The 18,460-nt window shown below is 40.2% G+C and overlaps 1 protein-coding gene across 11 annotated transcripts in view; it reads right to left on the bottom strand.

Moving 5' to 3' along the window:
* srcap (Snf2-related CREBBP activator protein) overlaps nt 1-18,231 on the bottom strand; it is a 30,474-nt gene extending 12,243 nt beyond the window's left edge. For 2 of the 11 annotated variants that reach the window (XM_087276420.1, XM_087276425.1), the window contains exons 1-22: nt 18,023-18,231; nt 15,882-15,963; nt 12,768-15,589; nt 12,500-12,541; nt 11,422-11,667; nt 11,145-11,330; nt 8,260-8,400; nt 7,962-8,157; nt 7,640-7,809; nt 7,394-7,481; nt 7,219-7,308; nt 6,804-6,974; nt 6,472-6,692; nt 6,205-6,382; nt 5,985-6,121; nt 5,690-5,859; nt 4,611-4,803; nt 4,347-4,483; nt 3,962-4,148; nt 2,117-2,286; nt 1,863-2,014; nt 1,564-1,788 (exon numbers count right to left, since the gene is read on the bottom strand). In XM_087276420.1, coding sequence (XP_087132546.1) covers nt 1,564-1,788; nt 1,863-2,014; nt 2,117-2,286; nt 3,962-4,148; nt 4,347-4,483; nt 4,611-4,803; nt 5,690-5,859; nt 5,985-6,121; nt 6,205-6,382; nt 6,472-6,692; nt 6,804-6,974; nt 7,219-7,308; nt 7,394-7,481; nt 7,640-7,809; nt 7,962-8,157; nt 8,260-8,400; nt 11,145-11,330; nt 11,422-11,667; nt 12,500-12,541; nt 12,768-15,134 — 5,467 coding nt within the window. In that variant the 5' untranslated portion in view covers nt 15,135-15,589; nt 15,882-15,963; nt 18,023-18,231. Of the gene's footprint in view, nt 1-1,563; nt 1,789-1,862; nt 2,015-2,116; nt 2,287-3,961; nt 4,149-4,346; nt 4,484-4,610; nt 4,804-5,689; nt 5,860-5,984; nt 6,122-6,204; nt 6,383-6,471; nt 6,693-6,803; nt 6,975-7,218; nt 7,309-7,393; nt 7,482-7,639; nt 7,810-7,961; nt 8,158-8,259; nt 8,401-11,144; nt 11,331-11,421; nt 11,668-12,499; nt 12,542-12,767; nt 15,590-15,881; nt 15,964-16,837; nt 17,049-17,634; nt 17,937-18,022 lie in introns of those variants that run through there. The other 9 variants (XM_087276421.1, XM_087276427.1, XM_087276422.1 and 6 more) reach the window with 5 other exon arrangements.
* Between the last annotated feature and the right edge of the window lie 229 nt (nt 18,232-18,460).

The following is an 18,460-nucleotide window of genomic DNA, read 5'->3' as shown; positions in this document are numbered from 1 at the left end:
ATCAGAAGATGGGTACACTGTGTTCATAAAAGGATGGACATGGTCAGCAACAATACTCAGGTAGGCCTTGGCTTTGACATGATGCTCAATTGGTACTCATGGGCCCAAAGTGTGCTAATAAATATCCCCCAAACCAATACACCACCTGCACCAGCTTGAACCGCTGATACAAGGTAGGATGGATCCATGCTTTCATGTTGTTGACACCAAATTCTGACCCTACCATCCGTATGTCGCAGCAGAAATCGAGACTCATCAGACCAGGCAACATTTTTCCAATCTTATGTTGTCCAATTTTGGTGAACCTGTGCATATTGTAGCCTCAGTTTCCTGTTCTTCATTCCTGTTCCTGTGACAGGAGTGGCACCCAGTGTGGTCTTCTGTTGCTGTAGCCCATCCACCTCAAAGTTCAACATGTTGATATACTCAAACCAACAACAATGCCACAATCAAAGTCACTTTAATCCCTATTCTTCCCGGTTCTGATGCTCGGTTGGAACTGCAGCAGATGGTCTTGACCATGTCTACATGCCTAAATGCATTGAAATGCTGCCAGGTGATAATTTGGCTGATGAGAAATTTGTGTTTATGAGCAGCTGGACAGGTGTACCTAATAAAGTAGCTAATAAGTGTATGCTTTCAATTACAGTTCTTTAAAATATTATATTTTATATTATAGAATCATAATTATATTATGGAAAAACTGAGTAATGTGTAATCCACTTTTGTTAATAAACTATATAAAAATTTTTTTAAAATATCTTTGTTTTTAACAAGAAACTGAAAGTTGAAATAAGTAAAGAGTAATTAAATGATGACAAGTTTTTTTTGTGTGAACTAATATTCAAAAAGGTAATGATTCGAACTCATCAAGTAATTACTTCGTACTGTTTTTATTTTTTTCTTCTTACATTCTTCGGGCACTGAGGAAAGCATAGTGCCAAAACGTTTGTGTCTTTAAATCACCCGAAGAATGTAAGAAAAAATAAATAAAAACAGTACAAAGCAATTACTTGATGAGTGCGAATCATTACCTTTTTGAATAATACCACAAAATTGACGCACCAAAAAAGTTTCTTAAAAACCGCAAGCGTGCAGGCCAAACTTCAGCAACTCTACGGTTTGTGTGAACTATCCCTCAAGACCCTTAAATGCTCATTTAATTGTGTTTTATTTAATTTTCACAAAATGCTCCACACAATGCATAAAGTAGTGCTTAATATAGAAGTAACTGAAGGAAAATGATGTGGACCACAGACAGACTACAGTATTGATCATAACCTGTGTATTTCAGTGCAGCTTAGTAAAGAATGAATATCTTTTTTTGATGTGATGTTCCAACAACTAGCTTTTTGCAATTTGTACTCAAGCAACATGTTGAAATGCGTCCTTTATAACTCTGAAAATGTTTGAAAACATACATACTAGAACGTTTTAAACTTTAACATTTATTCCTAATGTAAAATTGTGATAGAACTAAAAATGTATCTTCATACAGAAGAAGTAAACAGAGCCCATGTTCGTAGCTAAGCATGTTTTGTGAAAAAGAGGAAATAAACTTACATGGCAAACGAGCCTGCATATCTGGGCTGAGCAGGACCCTCTGAGTCATGATGCTGCTTGGTTGAGGAGGCTGAGGTTGAGGAGGAGGAGCAGCTGTGATGGTGGATGGTGCAGAGGGGCGTACAGTCACTGACTGGGGGGCTGGTGGCCTGACTGCAGGTGCAGAAGGGATGGTACTAGGAGCCAGGGGGGCTCTTAATGCAGTGACAGGAGTAACAGGACAAACTGAAATGAGAGTAGAAAGTTATTCTTTTCCTCTATCACACGAGAAAGACTTGCTGATCAGTATGTGAGCTGACCTTGAGTTGCTGGCTGGGAGGGAGCTTGGGAAGTGGTCACCTCTGTGATTAGAGGCTTTGGAGTCTGAATCGTGGTGGTGGTGGGGGGGCATGCAGGACGAGGGCTGTTTGCTGCTGAACGCCCATCAGTCTTAGGAAGAGGTTGGAGCATCCTGTGGAGAAGCATGAACAAGCTCACACTTGATTCAAAAATATGAATACACTTAAAATGATTTTAAAACGCACTGTTTATATGACAATGTTATACACTATACCTGTTGACCTTCATGCGAACGGGCTTAGGTCTGGGAGGAGGATCAGGGGACTCCATGATTTCCTGAATAAGTTGATGCGTCACTTTCCTCTGGGGCAGGAAAACATCTGCCTGGTATCTTGACACACGGTGCTCCAGGCCAACCAGGTCAAACATGGACAAGTCACAGCGCTTTTAAAAGAAACATTATTTTACAGTAAACAAGAGTGAGCGCCCAATAAAAAAAAAGAAAACAATATAACCTTGGAAATTTTCTAAACAGATATTTGTAAAATGTGACAGGTTTGCAGTGTGACTCTTCGCTCTGTAATGATCCTCTGCACTCCATCCCAACTGTACTTATTCTGTGTTGCAGCATATATGCAAAACAATCCAGACTGCGACAGATGTGGATGTACGCAGCGCATAGGTAGAGCAGAAGCAGCGCTATATTGATATCCATACATGATCAAACCAGTGTGCAAATCCGATACTAAAATTGTTTTAAATTTGGTTTTGTAGATTGGGAATTTTTTATAGCTTAAGTTCATTTGACTGACTGTATAAAAATCTGTAAATATTGTTGATGCCGTTATTAAGTAAAATAAAATTTCTACTTTTTACTTTAAAAAGTCCCCATTCCCAAAAGTGATAACCCATTGTTGAAATGTGCTAAATAAATAATTGAATTAGTTGTAATTAAATTATTCTTTGAAACTTTAATATTGATTTTTTTTTTTAATTGCAATGCCTTATTTTTAGTAAAGTCATAGCCATAAATGCAATGGTACTAATAACTGCCATTATTTATTTTGGTGTTTTGGTTTTCGGCCTTGGTTTCCACATTTTCACTTTTGGCCAAGAATTTTCATTTCGGTGCATCCCTAGGTATACATTGGTCTAACAGGTCTACTGTATTGACAGGAATATATGTCACTGTAATTCGCACAAGGAAATGATGGAAATCAGAAGGTAAATAACAAGAAGTCCCAAATGAAGCCAAATAGAAACATTATTTGAAGTCATTTCAGCAAAACACTGTAATTTTTTGAATATCCCTATGCCTAGGGGTGACACGGTGGCACAGTGGGTAGCACAATCCCCTCACAGCAAGAAGGTCGCTGGTTCGGCTCTGGTTGGGTCAGCTGGCATTTCTGTGTGGCATTTGCATGTTCTCCCCTAGCTCACGTGGTTCCGGGTGCTCCGGTTTCCCCCAGTCCAAAGACATGTGGTACAGGTGAATTGAATAAAACTAAATTGGCCATAGTGCATGTTTGTGAATGAGTGTGTATGGGTGTTTCCCAGTACTGCATTGCAGCATTGAAGGGCATCCGCTGTGTAAAACATATGAAGGATAAGTTGGCAACCTCTAATAAATAAAGGGAGTAAGGAAAACGAATGAATAAATCCCTATGCCTAGACCAAACAAGCATATTGGTTTATTTTTGGGCGACCCCACTAGAGAGCTTTACTCATCTCTAATTTAACACAACTGAACCAGCTAAACAAAGACTCAACAACTTCCCACATGCTCCTAACTTTACTCCACTTATAAGTTCATTAAGATCTCATAAAACCAACTGCAAATTTTGAGTGCTGCAGATTTTTAAATTTTTTTTATTTAGCAATTCATTTAACGCAATGTTTATAATGCACTGGTTTTGCCACTGACTGTACATCAGAAAAACAGTGATCATAGAATCATGGTGAATTGTGGGATTAAGTACACTTGAATATTTCAACTTTGGCTCTAGACAACCCAACAAATGTTCAGCAGGAAACTGGCTTTTCAAGACCAAGAACGGACACCCCTGACTGAACTACAGAAGCAAAAGTAAAGCTTTGGTAATTGCTGGTATTTACTTACCTCAAAAGGTGAGGTCTCAAGAGCCTGCTGAACCAGTGATGCAGTAGAATAGATGATGTCCTTTGTGATAAAAGGAGACTGTATGGGCCTTGGATCAAACAGGTTGGGGTGATTACACACTTTCCGCAGCTGCATCAGGATGTTGATCACAGACATGAAATGACCGCTGGCTAAAGTCTCTCGTGTCCTAGGAGTATATGGTGTGGGGAACAAAGAAAAAGTTTAATAATTAGGTAGAAAGTATTATGTGACGTCCTAACAAAAAAAGAACCAATCAACTATCCAAGACTTGAGCTTTTAAGTTCAACAAACAACATCATCAACAAAGTAAAAATGCCTTTCTCACTTTAACCCCTATCAATGTGTGCTTGACCTAGTTACTTACGAGGCCTGAGCCATGAAGTCATCATAAAGAAAGCGCTGTCTTTTGGAGAGTCGACAGCGCACAACATGCTCATATTTTTTAGGCATTTGTTTCTCCACATCTGCTTTAATTCTTCGCAGCAAAAAAGGTCTTAGTACCTAGAACGACACAGAGATACAGCAAGCTTATGTACAGCTGAATGTTTTAATATATAACTTCAAACACCACAGTTAAACTAAAATTATTTATTTATTTTACCCATAACCAAAATAAATGAGGCTCTACCTTGTGAAGTCGTTTGACCAAGCCCTCGTTATACTCCTGGCTCCCTTCAATCATGCCAGTGAGCGGGTTTGAGAACCACTCCTTAAACTCACGATGAGACTGGAACACATGTGGCATGAGGAAGTGCATAAGAGACCACAGCTCCATTAGGCTGTTCTGGAGAGGGGTTCCTGTGAGCAACAACCGCCTTTGACTGTAAGGAAATAAACAAACATTACATCTCATTAAATGGGTTTTGCACATAAAACAAAAAAGTATGAAAAGGACCAGAGGCCTGTTTGTAAATTTGCAGTTGATTTCAACAAATTCTGAGTTTTTAGGCTCAAGAAGTTGGGTTGGTTTTGATCAGGGTTCGTCAACACAATAACTTGCACATCACAACTTTCTCCTGAGCAGATTTTATTCTGGGTTAGAGTGCAATCCTAAACTGAGACAATTAGCTGTGCGTTAAGTCATTTGTATCTGATGCAATGAAGCCAATCTCAAACCCTATACATCTATCCATATAATTCTAATATCATCATTCTAATTTGGTGATTCAAAACTTATGCATCCCAAATCACATATTTATGTACTATTCTATGCCATTTAGTAGTATAAATAGTGCAAGTAGTGCATTTACAATAAAAACAGGTATTATTAGGTACTGAGTTGCCAACCGTCAATCAAACATTCATTCATTCATTTTGTTTTTGGCTTCGTCCCTTAATTATTCTGGGGTCACCAGAGCCCAATTCACCTGTACCACATGTCTTTAGACTTATGGGGGAAATCGAAGCACCTGGAGGAAACCCATGTGAACGCGGGAAGAACATGCAAATTCCACACAGAAATACCAACTGATCCAGCAAGGGCTCGAACCAGCAACCTTCTTGCTGTGAGGCGATTGTTCTAACCATCATCAGGGAATTTCCGCTCAGTAAAAAAACAGTAGTGTTCCATTTGGGACAACGCTACATTCATATACTATGCTGATGAGTGTGTAAGTGCATAGTGTGCCATTTGGCTCTGAGTTTTGTTCAACAGGCCACTGTTAATAAATGATCAAGCCCTTAACAGATATTGTTGTATTCAAGTACCTGTTAAAATTGAGCAGGCTTTGCCAGCGCTGGGACTTAAAGTTCTTGATGTTCTGGGCTTCATCCAAAATGAGGTACCTCCAAGACTTGCGTCTAAAAGCCTGATGATCTTGCAGTACTAGCTTATATGAGGTGATGCACACATGGAAAGCATTGGGTTTGGTCCAGCCCTGACAAGAAAGGAAAAATGAAAAAAATCTAAAATCAAGATGACTGAAAAACTACATTAAAACACAGAGTTCATTTTATTTTGTAATTCATGTTGTATTTATATTCTCATTATTGTAATAATTACTTGTCTCTTCAGCTTGCGCTCCTTCTGGCTGCCATAATAGGTGAGGATTTTGAATCCTGGGCACCAGCGCTTCAATTCCATCTCCCAATTGAGCATTACACTAGTTGGCACAATGATCAGATGTGGACCCCAGTTACCTATAAAAGCAAGCCTGTCATAAAAAGGTGTACATCCACTTTGAGCTCAACACAGATTATAAAGTATTATGTGCACTTTTTACCCTTTACACATGCTAGATGAGCTAACAGAGCAATAGTCTGAATGGTTTTGCCAAGCCCCATTTCATCTGCAAGTATGCCATTGAGTTTCTTCTCATTCATAGTGACCAACCAGTCCAGTCCAATGTGCTGGTACTCACGCAAGGTACCATGAAGCAGGAACGGAATAGGTGTTTTGACCTTGTTTTAAAAAGAAAATCAAGCAAATACAGTTAACAATAATCCAACTGAGAAAGTGTTCTTTGGATCCTGAGGACTTGGAGAGCTACCTTTGTTGTTGCCAGTGTATATCCTTTAGGTTGAAGGCTTTCAGCAGTAGCAGCAATATGGCTGATTTCTTTCTTAGGCCGAGGAGATGTTGGTACAGAAGGACTCTGATCACCCTCTCTTAGCAAAACCTCCATTCCTTCTCCTCCATCATCCTCATCATCACTCTCCTGCACATCCTCATGCTCATCTTCTTCCTCAGTATCTACAGCTGCTTGAGAATCTGAAAATCCCATGGATCGTAGTGGGAAAAGCGGATGATATGCTGTCTTTATTTACTTAATACCACAACTAATCAGAGCACGTGGCTCCCTCATCATACATTTTAGCTCACCTGATGAGGAGCCACTATCATCAGCACTGTCTTCTCCCTCTGTCTCTTCCTCTGCTTCCACTTCAGTTCCTTCTGACTCCTCTGAGGAGTCTGCTGATGCTGAAGGCTCCTCAAAATCAGAGGCATACGCTCCTCTGTATTTCTCTAGGAGCTCTTCCATGCTCATCTCCCCTGTGAAATAAGAAACACAGGTGAGTACTCCTAAACTCATAATTAAACTCTGCGTTACACTTTTTCAAAGGTTCACAGTTAGTTTGACTTTAAAGAATGAAGGATTTTCTAAAAGGAGTTACAAAAATTAATGATTAAACTTATAGTTTGGTCAGCTAACATCTTTAGAAATAGAAAGATATCTCTCAAATCCCACACTTTTCAGCTGTTCTACTTTCATTAAACAAAACAGAACTTAATTTACCCTCTCTAGCAAGGTCATCCAGTTCCTCTGTATGGTCTCCCTCGCCTTCAATAACTTCCTGGGCTTCAATGGTTTCTTCTTCATCTTCCGCTGAAGAGAAGCAAAGAGCAACTTAAGCGGCATATTTCTATTTATATTAATACAACTCTCAAGTTAAGAGTAAAACGCTACTAACCATCTTCTTCATTGGCACTGAATTCTTTGTCTTCATCTTCAACTGTTAAAGATGAGGTATCGGACTCCTCCTCCTCTGATTCAACATCCTGTTGAATTAGAAAAATATTTAATATATGTGAACTAAAAAAAATAAAGTGATAGATCGCTTTAATCAGAGACTGTGTAACAAGGCTACCCAAACAATAATGCTGAAAACAAAGCATATGACTGCTGTGATGGAGTTGACCCTTGAAGATGGCTATACCTGGGGAAGAGTTAAAGTACTGAGTAGCTGGTCAAGAGGCAGTGTGCTCTCCTCCCTCAGTAACTCAATCTCTCGCTTCTGTGTTTCTGCATCATTCCCCTCTTGTTGCTCCTCAACTTCTATAGTCTCTTCGTCATCCTCTTCCTCACAAGGGGGCTCAAAGTCTCTATCTGCAGGACAAAAAGCCACAATATAAGCTCAGTAAGAACAAGACTTGTTTAATGTGATCAAAAACACACCATTTCTAGTTCAGATTTTCAGTTCAATTTTATTACAGTAACTTTATCTGAACACTGACAATAAACCAAATGCCAATCCTCACCATCCTCATCAACAGGATTAGGCTGTGACTGTTTGGAGGCAGCTGCAATGTCTGAACTCTGTACAGGGGCGCCCTGCAGGGACTGACTTAACAAGTCTGAGTAACGCTCTGTCTGACCCACAATGAAATCCAGCTGAAGATCTAGAGCCTTCTTCCGCTTCTCCTCCAGTCTGGACTGTTGTTTATATTGGACCACCTGTGTACAGCAATAAGCAGGAATCAGATGAAAGCGTGAATCACCGTTCTTATAGCAACAGATTTCATAGAGATGGCAATAGGGATTCCTATAAAAGAGCACCTTTTCAACGCTGCTCCAGAAGGCACGGACCTCCTTGGCAATAGAAGAAGCAACTCTTCTCAGTTTGGCTTGCTCCTCACGTTTTGCTCTCTCTTCCTTCTGCCTCAACTCCTCATGGTGTCGCATGACCATTCGGACTACCTGAAAACATGTTGAGATTTTCATTTCGAGAGTCCTGAAACTCTAGATTACATTTTAGAGTATTTAATTGAGGTGTTTCTTTTACAATAGGCAATGCTCGAATCTCAAAATTTTATTTATAGAAAAAAAGTTGCCTATTTTGAAGCATTTTATGTCATTTTCAACCTCTATTGTAGACATTGTCGGGTACAATGTGGCTCATGAAAAACACAGTCATTGATATGTTAGGGTCTCATAATTATCTATGCTTAATACTAGGGTAACACGCTTTGCTTACATGAACAGAACATATGCTGATTTCCTATGGCAGACACCCAACGCTGGGATACACCAAGCCAAAAAATTAGCAGCGACTAAAAGCAACTGTGTTGTCACCTTGCATTTAGTCTTGTTTGGACCAAAAGCTGCAATGAACACACCAAACAGACAGCAGCAAACTAAAACAAAAGTGTTCATTCTGCACCTGTGTGACAGGAGATGAGAGTTTCTTTACACTTCCGCAGTTGGCAGTAATCTGCTTTCTCATTCCATGAAGGTAAACCAGAACATGAAATGCGCACATACTAAGTGTAAACAAAGTTGTGTTTAGTACCATTATCACAGTATTTGCCACTCATCATGTAAGGACTCGCTTGTGCAAATTATGTCAATAATCTAATAATCCATACCGTTTGCAAATATTTGAGAAAATGGAGCAAAATTACAGCTGGCTTCTTTATGTTCCCTTTTGATTTGAAATGTTTGTGTTACTGCTTCAGACAGTGGTCATTCTATATGCCAGGGGTGGCCAACCCTGTTCCTGGAGAGCCACCTTCCTGCAGATTTCAGTTGCTACCCATTTCAAACACACCTGAACCAATTAATTAGGACCTGAACACCACGTGATAATTACAGGCAGGTGTGTTTGATATGGGTTGCAACTGAAATCTGCAGGAAAGTGGCTCTCCAGGAACAGGGTTGGCCACCCCTGCTATATGCTGAAGCAGGCCAACCGATATAATTTTAACCTGAGGAGAGAGGATGTGTGGAACACACTAAACAAACTACCTAGAACCAACCAGTCTTCACAGATTTTTAATAATACTGATCAAACAGGTTACATTAAAAAGGCTTAAATATTCTAAATTATTAATTACTTTATATATTTATATACACGGGTATATCACACAAATGCAAAGTACAAAAACATATCTGTGTTTATTTGATGTGCGGTTTGGTGCGAGTTTACAAAACAATAAATATAATAAGGCTGGGGTATTGCAAAAGAATTATCACAATATTATGTTTCATATCATCCAATATCAATAATTATTGAATATTTTTAACAATACATTTAGGAATATTAGGATTTATTGAACCACTTTATTTTAATTTACCAACATTAATAAGGCAAATAGTTTTAATAGTAAAAAATATATGAGCAATATCATACTCGTAGCAGTGCGATATGGCTGTATATCGGCACTGGTGGGGGCACTAAGGCACTTGGCCTGCGGCCTCGTGCCAACGCACGCCTCCCACCAGTGCCGATATACAGCTATATCGCACTGCTACAAGTGTGATATTGCGTTTATACAACAGTTCGACGGCATAATTGTGTATATAAAAACAAAATCAAACATGGAGACTCTCAAAAACCCTTTTGTATGAGGAACTACTTTCTTCCGAATTCAAATCATAAGCTGACAGTTAAACAGTTGAGCGTGCATCTTTTAAACTTTAGATCTGTGATGTCTGCTTTTTGCTGGCTGTATATGGGCGGAGTAATACACAAAGGGTAAAGAGGCTGTAGGAGTTCTTTTATTTCAGAATATCGCACAGCTATCAGCCAATCAGATTTGAGAACCAGACAGAACTGTTGTATATATCATGCTCTTTATAATAAAATAAACATAAGTGTTAATAAGACTCTTAAATTTGATAGATAAAATGTATAAAATGTGTGTGCAATGGTAAAGTGTAAATGCTGAACAATCGAAGCAAACTTAATGGTAGATCAGCATTTGTAAGTTGTGAATAATAATGATACAGTAAACATCAAACTCTTTAAACAGAAAAATTATGATAATCAAATCTGAGCTTTCAAGTAAAGGAACCAGCCATTATTATTCAAATGCATTACAAATTGTGAATGCTAAAAAAAATATTTCCGATGGGGAACTAGTGGCAGGGATGCACAAAAAAAAAAGAAACCAAAAAGCCACTCTGGCGACATATTTTTTTTATTTACAGTCTCCTTTCTGCTACAATACGGCACTCATTTTTACGTGATGTTATTCTGACATGAAGTAAATAGCATGAATGCTAGGCGACCATCTAGCGTTTTCTCATAGGATGACAAACGCACATCCAGTGATGCAGCTCCGATGCAAGTTAATGAAAATAAGTCAAAAGCACTGGAGTGTTTGGGTGCACTGTGTTTGTCTGAGGTTATTAGTCTGCTGTTATTATTGAAGTGTGTATATTCCATACAAAGTGTGAAGCAGACTGGTTAGTTCTACTTGAATCATGGTGCGCACGAGGCATGTGAAAAAGTTGTTGATGTTTTTAACTAGGTGCGGCTGGAAAATGCACTTTATTCCCTCTCCCCCTTCTATGCTCTAGACTACCACACTCATTTTTGCACTCATTTTCAGACCTGTGTTTAAACTCACAAGGTAAACTCACAACTATTTAATTACCCCAACATTTCCAAATTCAAATGACATATTTGAAATATAGCCAGCCTTGAATTAAACACGTACCTTTCGTGCAACTCCTCTTTTCCATCGCCTTTCTTGTGCAAAGTCTGCGGAGAGCCACTGCATTTCCTCACAGAGGTAATCCCAGTGATCTTTAGGCCGTACTGGTTCCGTTATACGAGACAGACGTTTCAGAGACCAAAAACCTTCACGTTTTAGTGCAAGAGTCCGATGTTCTATTTCTGCTTCCTGTTAAAAGTGAAAGACCAAAGTTTGACCTCTTGTATTAGCAAATCAATGTAATTCAGTAAAGTAAATGCTGTAATGCATTTTCTCTCACATGCTTTGCCAGTTCTGCCAAGTCTGTATGCTTTGGGGTTGATTTTGGTGTGGTTGTCTGCTCTGACTGGGAACCCTGGGAGGAAGTGGAGGGCATGTTTTTGCCATGAGAGTTGCGTATAGGTGAGGCTCTGCCTGTATGAGAACGAATCCAGTCACTAGATGAGGGAGACGGAGATGAACATGGAACAGGGGAGGTGGAAGGAGTTGAGGCTGCTGTAACCTTGCCTGCAATCCACTGGCAAACCTTGGGGCAGACAAATAAAACAGTGTATCTGGCTGAATGTCTGCACTTTATTACTCAGACTTAAGAACAAAGGAGTGACAGAGAGCCCAAGAAGAGATAAAAGTGCTTCATAAAATGTCTAGAAGAACATTGTGGTGAGCAAACATCGTATAACCTCTCTCCTGGTTTCTAAATAACACATGCTACACTGGATAAAATACTCTTACACTCAGCTCTATTTTCTTGTTAAACTGAACATTTTGTCATGTTGACTCATCCTTTACTTGATCCAAACCCATTTGACTTATTTTCTTCTGCTGACCTGAAAGAAGATGTTCTGAAGAAAGCTGGAAACCTCTAACTATCGACTTCCATAGAATGTGTCTTTCTTATTGGATGCCAATGGTTCTTTTTTCTGCTTTTTTCACAATATCTTCCTTTGTGTTCATCAAAATAAAGAAACTCAAAGACTTGAAACCACTTCAGTGTGAGTAGATCATAATTTTGGGGTGAAATATCCCTTTAAGTTATAGTGGGAAGAAAAAAAAAATAAGCTGGTAAGTTGAAGTAGTGACAGACCGATATATTTTGCATGTCATATATCTGGCCATTTCTGGCATCAGCCAGAAAATATGCCTCAGTTGACTGAGCGGCAGTTTTACTTTCACTGATGATGTAATGTGTAAGATTTGTTTACCATATTTTTCTAAATGTGTTTTATTAGAACAAACACCAAAAAAATTAAGGAATCAGCCTTTGCAAAACACGTATCGGTCAATCACTATTTGAAAAAAACAGGATCGTCACATCAGCTTGCAACGATCAGATCTGGAAGATGCCTGACACCTCTTACCTTCAATAACAAGTCTTGTCTGTCTGTCCTGCTCTGCCCACGCTGGAAAACACACATGGCTCAATATACAGCCAAGAAGTGCACTAGTATCAAACTGTGGTTTAGATATTTTTATACAGTCTCAAAAATATTTGAATAATGAACACACTTTGCTGACTACCTCTGACGCTCACACCGTAACTAAACATGCCCATCAAACACATCCAATTTAAAATCACTGCCACATCTCTGGTAAAGATGTAATGAGAGTTGATAACTCTTTTTTTACCTTATTCTCTGCTGGATTGGTCACAGCATTACTGTCCTCATTTTGGACCTCTAAAGAACTATCAGCCTCTCCGTCGCTGCTTTCTTCCACAGAAGCATCCAGGGGCTCCAGGATGGTGTGCTGAGAATCTTGCGCTGTTGACAAAAGTTTGTCCGGTAACTGTTGCTGCTCCAAAACCAGGGCGCCCCCTAAAGACATTAAATCTTGGAGTGGTTTGCCATCTAAAGACTGATTCTCCAAGGGGACAATATCAGACACAGGACCCCAGACACCTCCAGGAGATGGAGTAAGGTGGCTTTCTGAGTTATGGAGTTTCACTGAAGTTGATAAAGAAGTGTCAGCAGAGGATTCCTTTTGAAGCATCTTGCCAGAACTACTTGACTGATATAACTTTTCTTTCTCAGAACTGTTCTGTGAAAGTACATTAGAAGTGGAAACAGTCCAGGATTGAGAAAGAGTGTTAGACACAGGGTGGTCAGCAGGTAACTTAACATCCTTTAAGTTGGAGGATGCAGCTGTATCAGTTTTAGCAAGGCACTCTGAAACTTTGTTCGATTCATTACTAGGAGATCTATCCAGGATAGATGAGTTCTGCTTGGTTGCGACCCTAGCAGACAGGGAAGAAGGTTGCTTAAGGGCAGGCCTGTCATCCTTCTTTAAAATCAGTAGCTTTGGGTCAATCGTGCCCAGTGAAATTAATGACACACCTGGGGTATTTTCCACCACAACAGATTCTTGCTGATCATGCACAGAATCAAGTGTGACATCCAGCAGTGTTGAGGTTAACCCTGTCATCGTTTTTGCAAGAGTGGGACTTGAATCATTATTTTGTTTGACGATTGCAGCTACCTCTTTTTGAGCAGAGGACATAATGGTTAATTCCTTTGTGGATTTGAGTGTAGCTGGATGAGACCCTAGATTACTCTGGACTTGCAAGTCTTGCGTCAATGTTTCCATTGGTTCCTCTTCTTTGTCAGTTAACAGCAGCTTAACATCACTGTGAATGGCAGCTGATGTAAAGCAGGGCACTGTGCATTCATATACAGCAACAGTTGACTGGGATTCAGGGCACTGCACCAGAGACTCGTCGCTAACTTCCATCTCGGCATGCTCAGGTTGTCCGTCTATCTCGCTTACAACCAGCCAGGTATCCTCCATGTCTGGCTGCATTAAAATACCTACATCAATCAAATCTTTCACTTCAACAGCACTGAGAGCCTCTGCATTCATCTCCTGCCTCTCCTCCTCATTCACAATATCCGGTGTGTTGTTCAGGCAAATCTGAATCTGTGAGAGTTTATGGTCTGTTGGAATGGACTCTTGTAATTGCTGAACCAAACAGTCAGAAAGATTTGGCTGATCTGATTCTAACCCCTCTGAAGTCACACAGTTCTCTGCATGGGTGAGCAGGATGCTCCCATCCTGTTGGTGATTTGAGGACATGGATATTTCAATTTGATTGGCACTGTCATTCTGCTTCAAAATCACATCAGAAGAGCCACAACCCATGACCTGTGACCTTTCACTCATTATGGAGACATGTGCAGTGTCAGTGCATGTACCATGCCCAGACAACTTTGGTTCATCAACAGAAACATTGCAAAGTACTTCCTTAGCAGCCACATTACAGTACAGATCTCCCCTTGTACTGGTCTCTTTAGACAAAGTAACCATTTTGGGGTTTATATGTAGGTACTGAGAACTTAGCTCTTGCACACACTGTATGTTCTCGACCAAGGTGGGGATGCCAGGTGTTTTTGGAAGGGTGCTTGTCTTTTGCGTAGACGTTTGTGTTTGACTACAGTTCTCTGTGAGATAACAGCTGCCCTTATCCGAGTCATTTGGAGTGTTATTTCCTCTGTTGGGAGTAATGTGCTGCCCCCCTTGTTTTGATGAATATCCTGAGCAAATAGAATTTCCACTAATTCCTTGCTTTGTTCCTCCAGCTGACAAGGTTTCACTAATGTCATCTTCTTTGCTTGTTTTAAGCAGATCTCGTGTGACATCTTCCATAGTTTCTTTAGAGTCAAATTTACAAAGCTGTGTCGCTGAATTTGTTGTACTTTGTTTCTGCAGCACAGACGAGGCCGCAGTCTGATTTGTCTCAAAAAGGGGAGTTGGTTTTGGGTGTTCCATGTCTTTATCGGTTGACTTAACTGCACCTTTGACAGATGGGGTGACTTCAGTTTTTGGGGCACTGGGGCTTTCTCCAGATGTGGCCTTTCCAGACACGTTCTTGTAGTCCAATTTGATTGTCTCTGGAGGCAAAGGTTCCTTTGCGGTCTGAAAAGGGGCAGAGACACCGCCCGTATCTCCATGGTGTTGGCTCCAATCTTGGCAGTGGTCTGTGCTGGATCCTTCCGCCATAGCGGTTTGCCTGTTTCCAAGCCTTGTTTTGTTTGTGTTACACACAAAAAGCAAGCCTTGTTTTTGCGTAAGATCAGTACTGCTCTCAAAAAGTCTGTCTGATGGAGTAAGCTTTTGTAAGTCTTCAGCTGTAGCTGACACCAGTCCTCTTTGGGCAGCTGATAGCTTCTCTGAATTGTTGATGCCGCTGTTTTGTTGAATGTGAGCAATGGCCTGTTCTTTAAATGCAGTCTTTGAGTCCCCCTTCTGCTGCTGTAATCCAGTGCCGATGTCAACTGATGACAGTGATAGAGTGGCAGCTGCGACTGGCTGCAGGGCATGCTGGGGTGGCCCGGCCACATTCTGCGCAGCCGCGGAGGTGCCACCCAGCACAGCCTCTGCCGGACAGGTGCGCTGCTGCACCGCCTTTTCCCCAGACTGCCCTGCTTCAGAACCGGCTCTGCTACACACTGAACCTGAAAGTACAGAAGTGACACATGACATGATTAACCCTTTATAAAGTGCAAGATAATTGCTTATAAACTTCTCATGAATGTATTTAAACAGCAAACAGAAACGGCACTTTAATTATAATCTTAAACCATTTGGAAAAATGCTTTAATATTTAAGAAATAAAAAGCTATGGCTGAAACATTTAAATAATTTTATAAGTGACAGACGCTCCATTTCTTCATAAATACACGACTGCAGATTCTGAGAAAGCCTGTATAAAACTTAAAGGTAATGACCTAATAAATGAATAAATACCTGTATGTGATGAAGCACCAGTCTCTTCCGTGATTTCCACTTCCAGGATGCTGAGATCAAGTGTACTGCTGCATCTGAGGGTCTAACAATAAACACTGAATGAATTTCATAAATTATATCTTCTATTTGTACTAACATATATGCAATCCAAAAGACATTTCTCCATGAAGGGGTATGAGGAGAGTGATGTTATTATAATGCAAAGTATTGATTATTAAACTGCAGCAGGATTATGTAATTTACTCAAAACCCATCTGCTCGACGTGATGCGTACTTACAATCCAAGTGCAGATTAATAATTCTGAGAAAACACAGGTAAAACTAGTTTTTCTCACTGGCTGAATGAAGTGTTACTGACAGCGTTCATGTTTACTATTGGAGAAAATGAATAAGTATATAAAACTGATATTACTTCCTTCATATAGTCGGCTTACACCAAACACATAGTAAATTAAGGAAGGTACTGTGATTTTAAATAGGAACATTAACAGTTCACATGTTATAAACACAATCACTTTTGTGTTAAAAAGAGAAACTGTTGTATAGCCGGACAAACATTCTCACATTCAGTACAATAGTGCGGGTGCCTTACGATAAGCTAGCCTTTAGCGACAATCTGCCGCCGATTCGGATTTATTCTTCTAAAGTTAAGGCTGTTTATACACTCATAAAGACAATAATAGTGTTAACAATACCGAACACAAATAACGAATGCAGCCGGTAGGTATGTATGCACGAAGCGGACGCGCTCACATGGGCCTTTAGCAGGCTAGCAATGCTAACAGCTCATAGACCTTACAATAGAGCCGACATGGTAACGTTTAATTTATATGGTTGGTATTTAAATGGCAGGGCGCTACAGTCTGTGATTTTTTTTTTGTAATAGTAGGTGAGACATTGTTATTATTTCATTAACTGACTCAGACAAACGCATTCAGATATATATACACACACACCGTCTCAAGCTCTCAAAGGGCTGAACTGAACGGGCAAGGAGCGCGCGTGCACACTTCGACTTCCATGAGAAGTTATGCAACGACAGGGAACAAACGGCAATTCATCGAAATTAATATCGCGGAGTTTAAAAGGCTTGTCACTAAACATACATGTGTTACTGGACATTTTCTTATACACCCATTTACAGGAACGACCTCTTGACGTCACTGCGCGGGGTCACGCTAGACAAAAATGCCAGTCAAGTGGCGATTCCTGACTCGTGGACAACTCGTTCTGTCGAGTCGGATCTTTTCAAAACGAAAGTTAGCGGAAATGTTACGGAAATTTAGTTATAAAAACACGACCACGCAATTGTTTTACAATTCAAGCAATAAGCACATTAAATTGTCTAACTTTTATTTAATAACGTTAGCACACACACACATTTATAACGTTATAGCTGTAATATTTAACGCATCCAAAGTGATTTGACGATGTTAAATTGCGTAATAGACAAGTAAGGGGGCATGTAGCCTACTTGAACACAGGGTAGTTTATTTTGTGTAACGTTAAATAATACAAAACGCCGAACTGAGACAAAGAATCACTGAACCAGTTTCCGAACCGGTTCTTTGTTCAAAAGAATCGAGTCGCAGAAATGAGTTGGAATTTCTATCACAACAGTCAACATGTATAATGTCATGTTTTATCATATACCAGACTATCTGCATTTTCATGACTTGAATGTCAAATTAACGGATGATTTCAAAACTCTTTTTAAAAGTTACGTTAAGTACACTAGACCAAAGTAACGCACAATATGCAACTTCGTTGTTGTAACGTTAGCAGCCTCAGTAGCAAACTGCAGTTTCGTTTCCAGCTGATCAAAAGTGTGCAGCACAAAGGAAGCCGGAACACAATTCGACTCGCTAATGTTTTATACAATCTGCATTAAAAGTAATTAACACCTTAACGTTAGTATGATCAATTGTGAACTGTGCAGTTGATCTAACCGAGTCAGCTCAAGAAAGGCCGCACTGTACCCATACAAATCTAATACTTCAATCACTCGTCTACATGAAAGTCAACTTGTCCCGCCATGACACAATCCCCCCCAGTGACCCCCTTTCCCTCCTCCCCCTCCCATCACTTCCTCCCCAGCTTCCCCCCTCCTCTCAACGCCGCCATCTTAAGTTCCCACCTACCTGAAATTTCCGAGCACTTTTCTTTTACTAAATTCTCGCTGAAGGAGTCGCCATCCGCATCAAATCGTTCTCAATCCGTGTAGAGATTCTCCCAATCTGTCTCTCGGTACCCAGTGAGGTACTGGCAGGTTCGTAGGATCAAGTTGTAGAACGGTCCGAGTGAGACTGGGTCCGGGATCGCTGAATCTAGCGGTAGCGGGGAGGAGACTTTCGACGCAGCGAAATGGAGGAACGAACGACTGCTGACCAAGTTGCGGAGCGAGCAGACATCTCGCGAGACGTGCTTCAGCGCGCGCTTCTCTCACTGCAGCCTCTACTGCACACACACATCTCTGCATTTATTACAAAAAATCACAGTAATGTTATATTTCTTCAGTAATTATACATTTAAAGCTAAACTGGCATGTAAGAGAACATATTTGGTTCCTGAAATAATTT

Source organism: Danio rerio, chromosome 12, assembly GCF_052040795.2.
Source record: "Danio rerio strain M-AB ecotype USA chromosome 12, GRCz13ab, whole genome shotgun sequence".
Lineage (NCBI taxonomy): Eukaryota > Metazoa > Chordata > Actinopteri > Cypriniformes > Danionidae > Danio > Danio rerio.
Note: the sequence above shows the minus strand (reverse complement) of the source record. Positions and strands in the feature narration are given on the sequence as shown.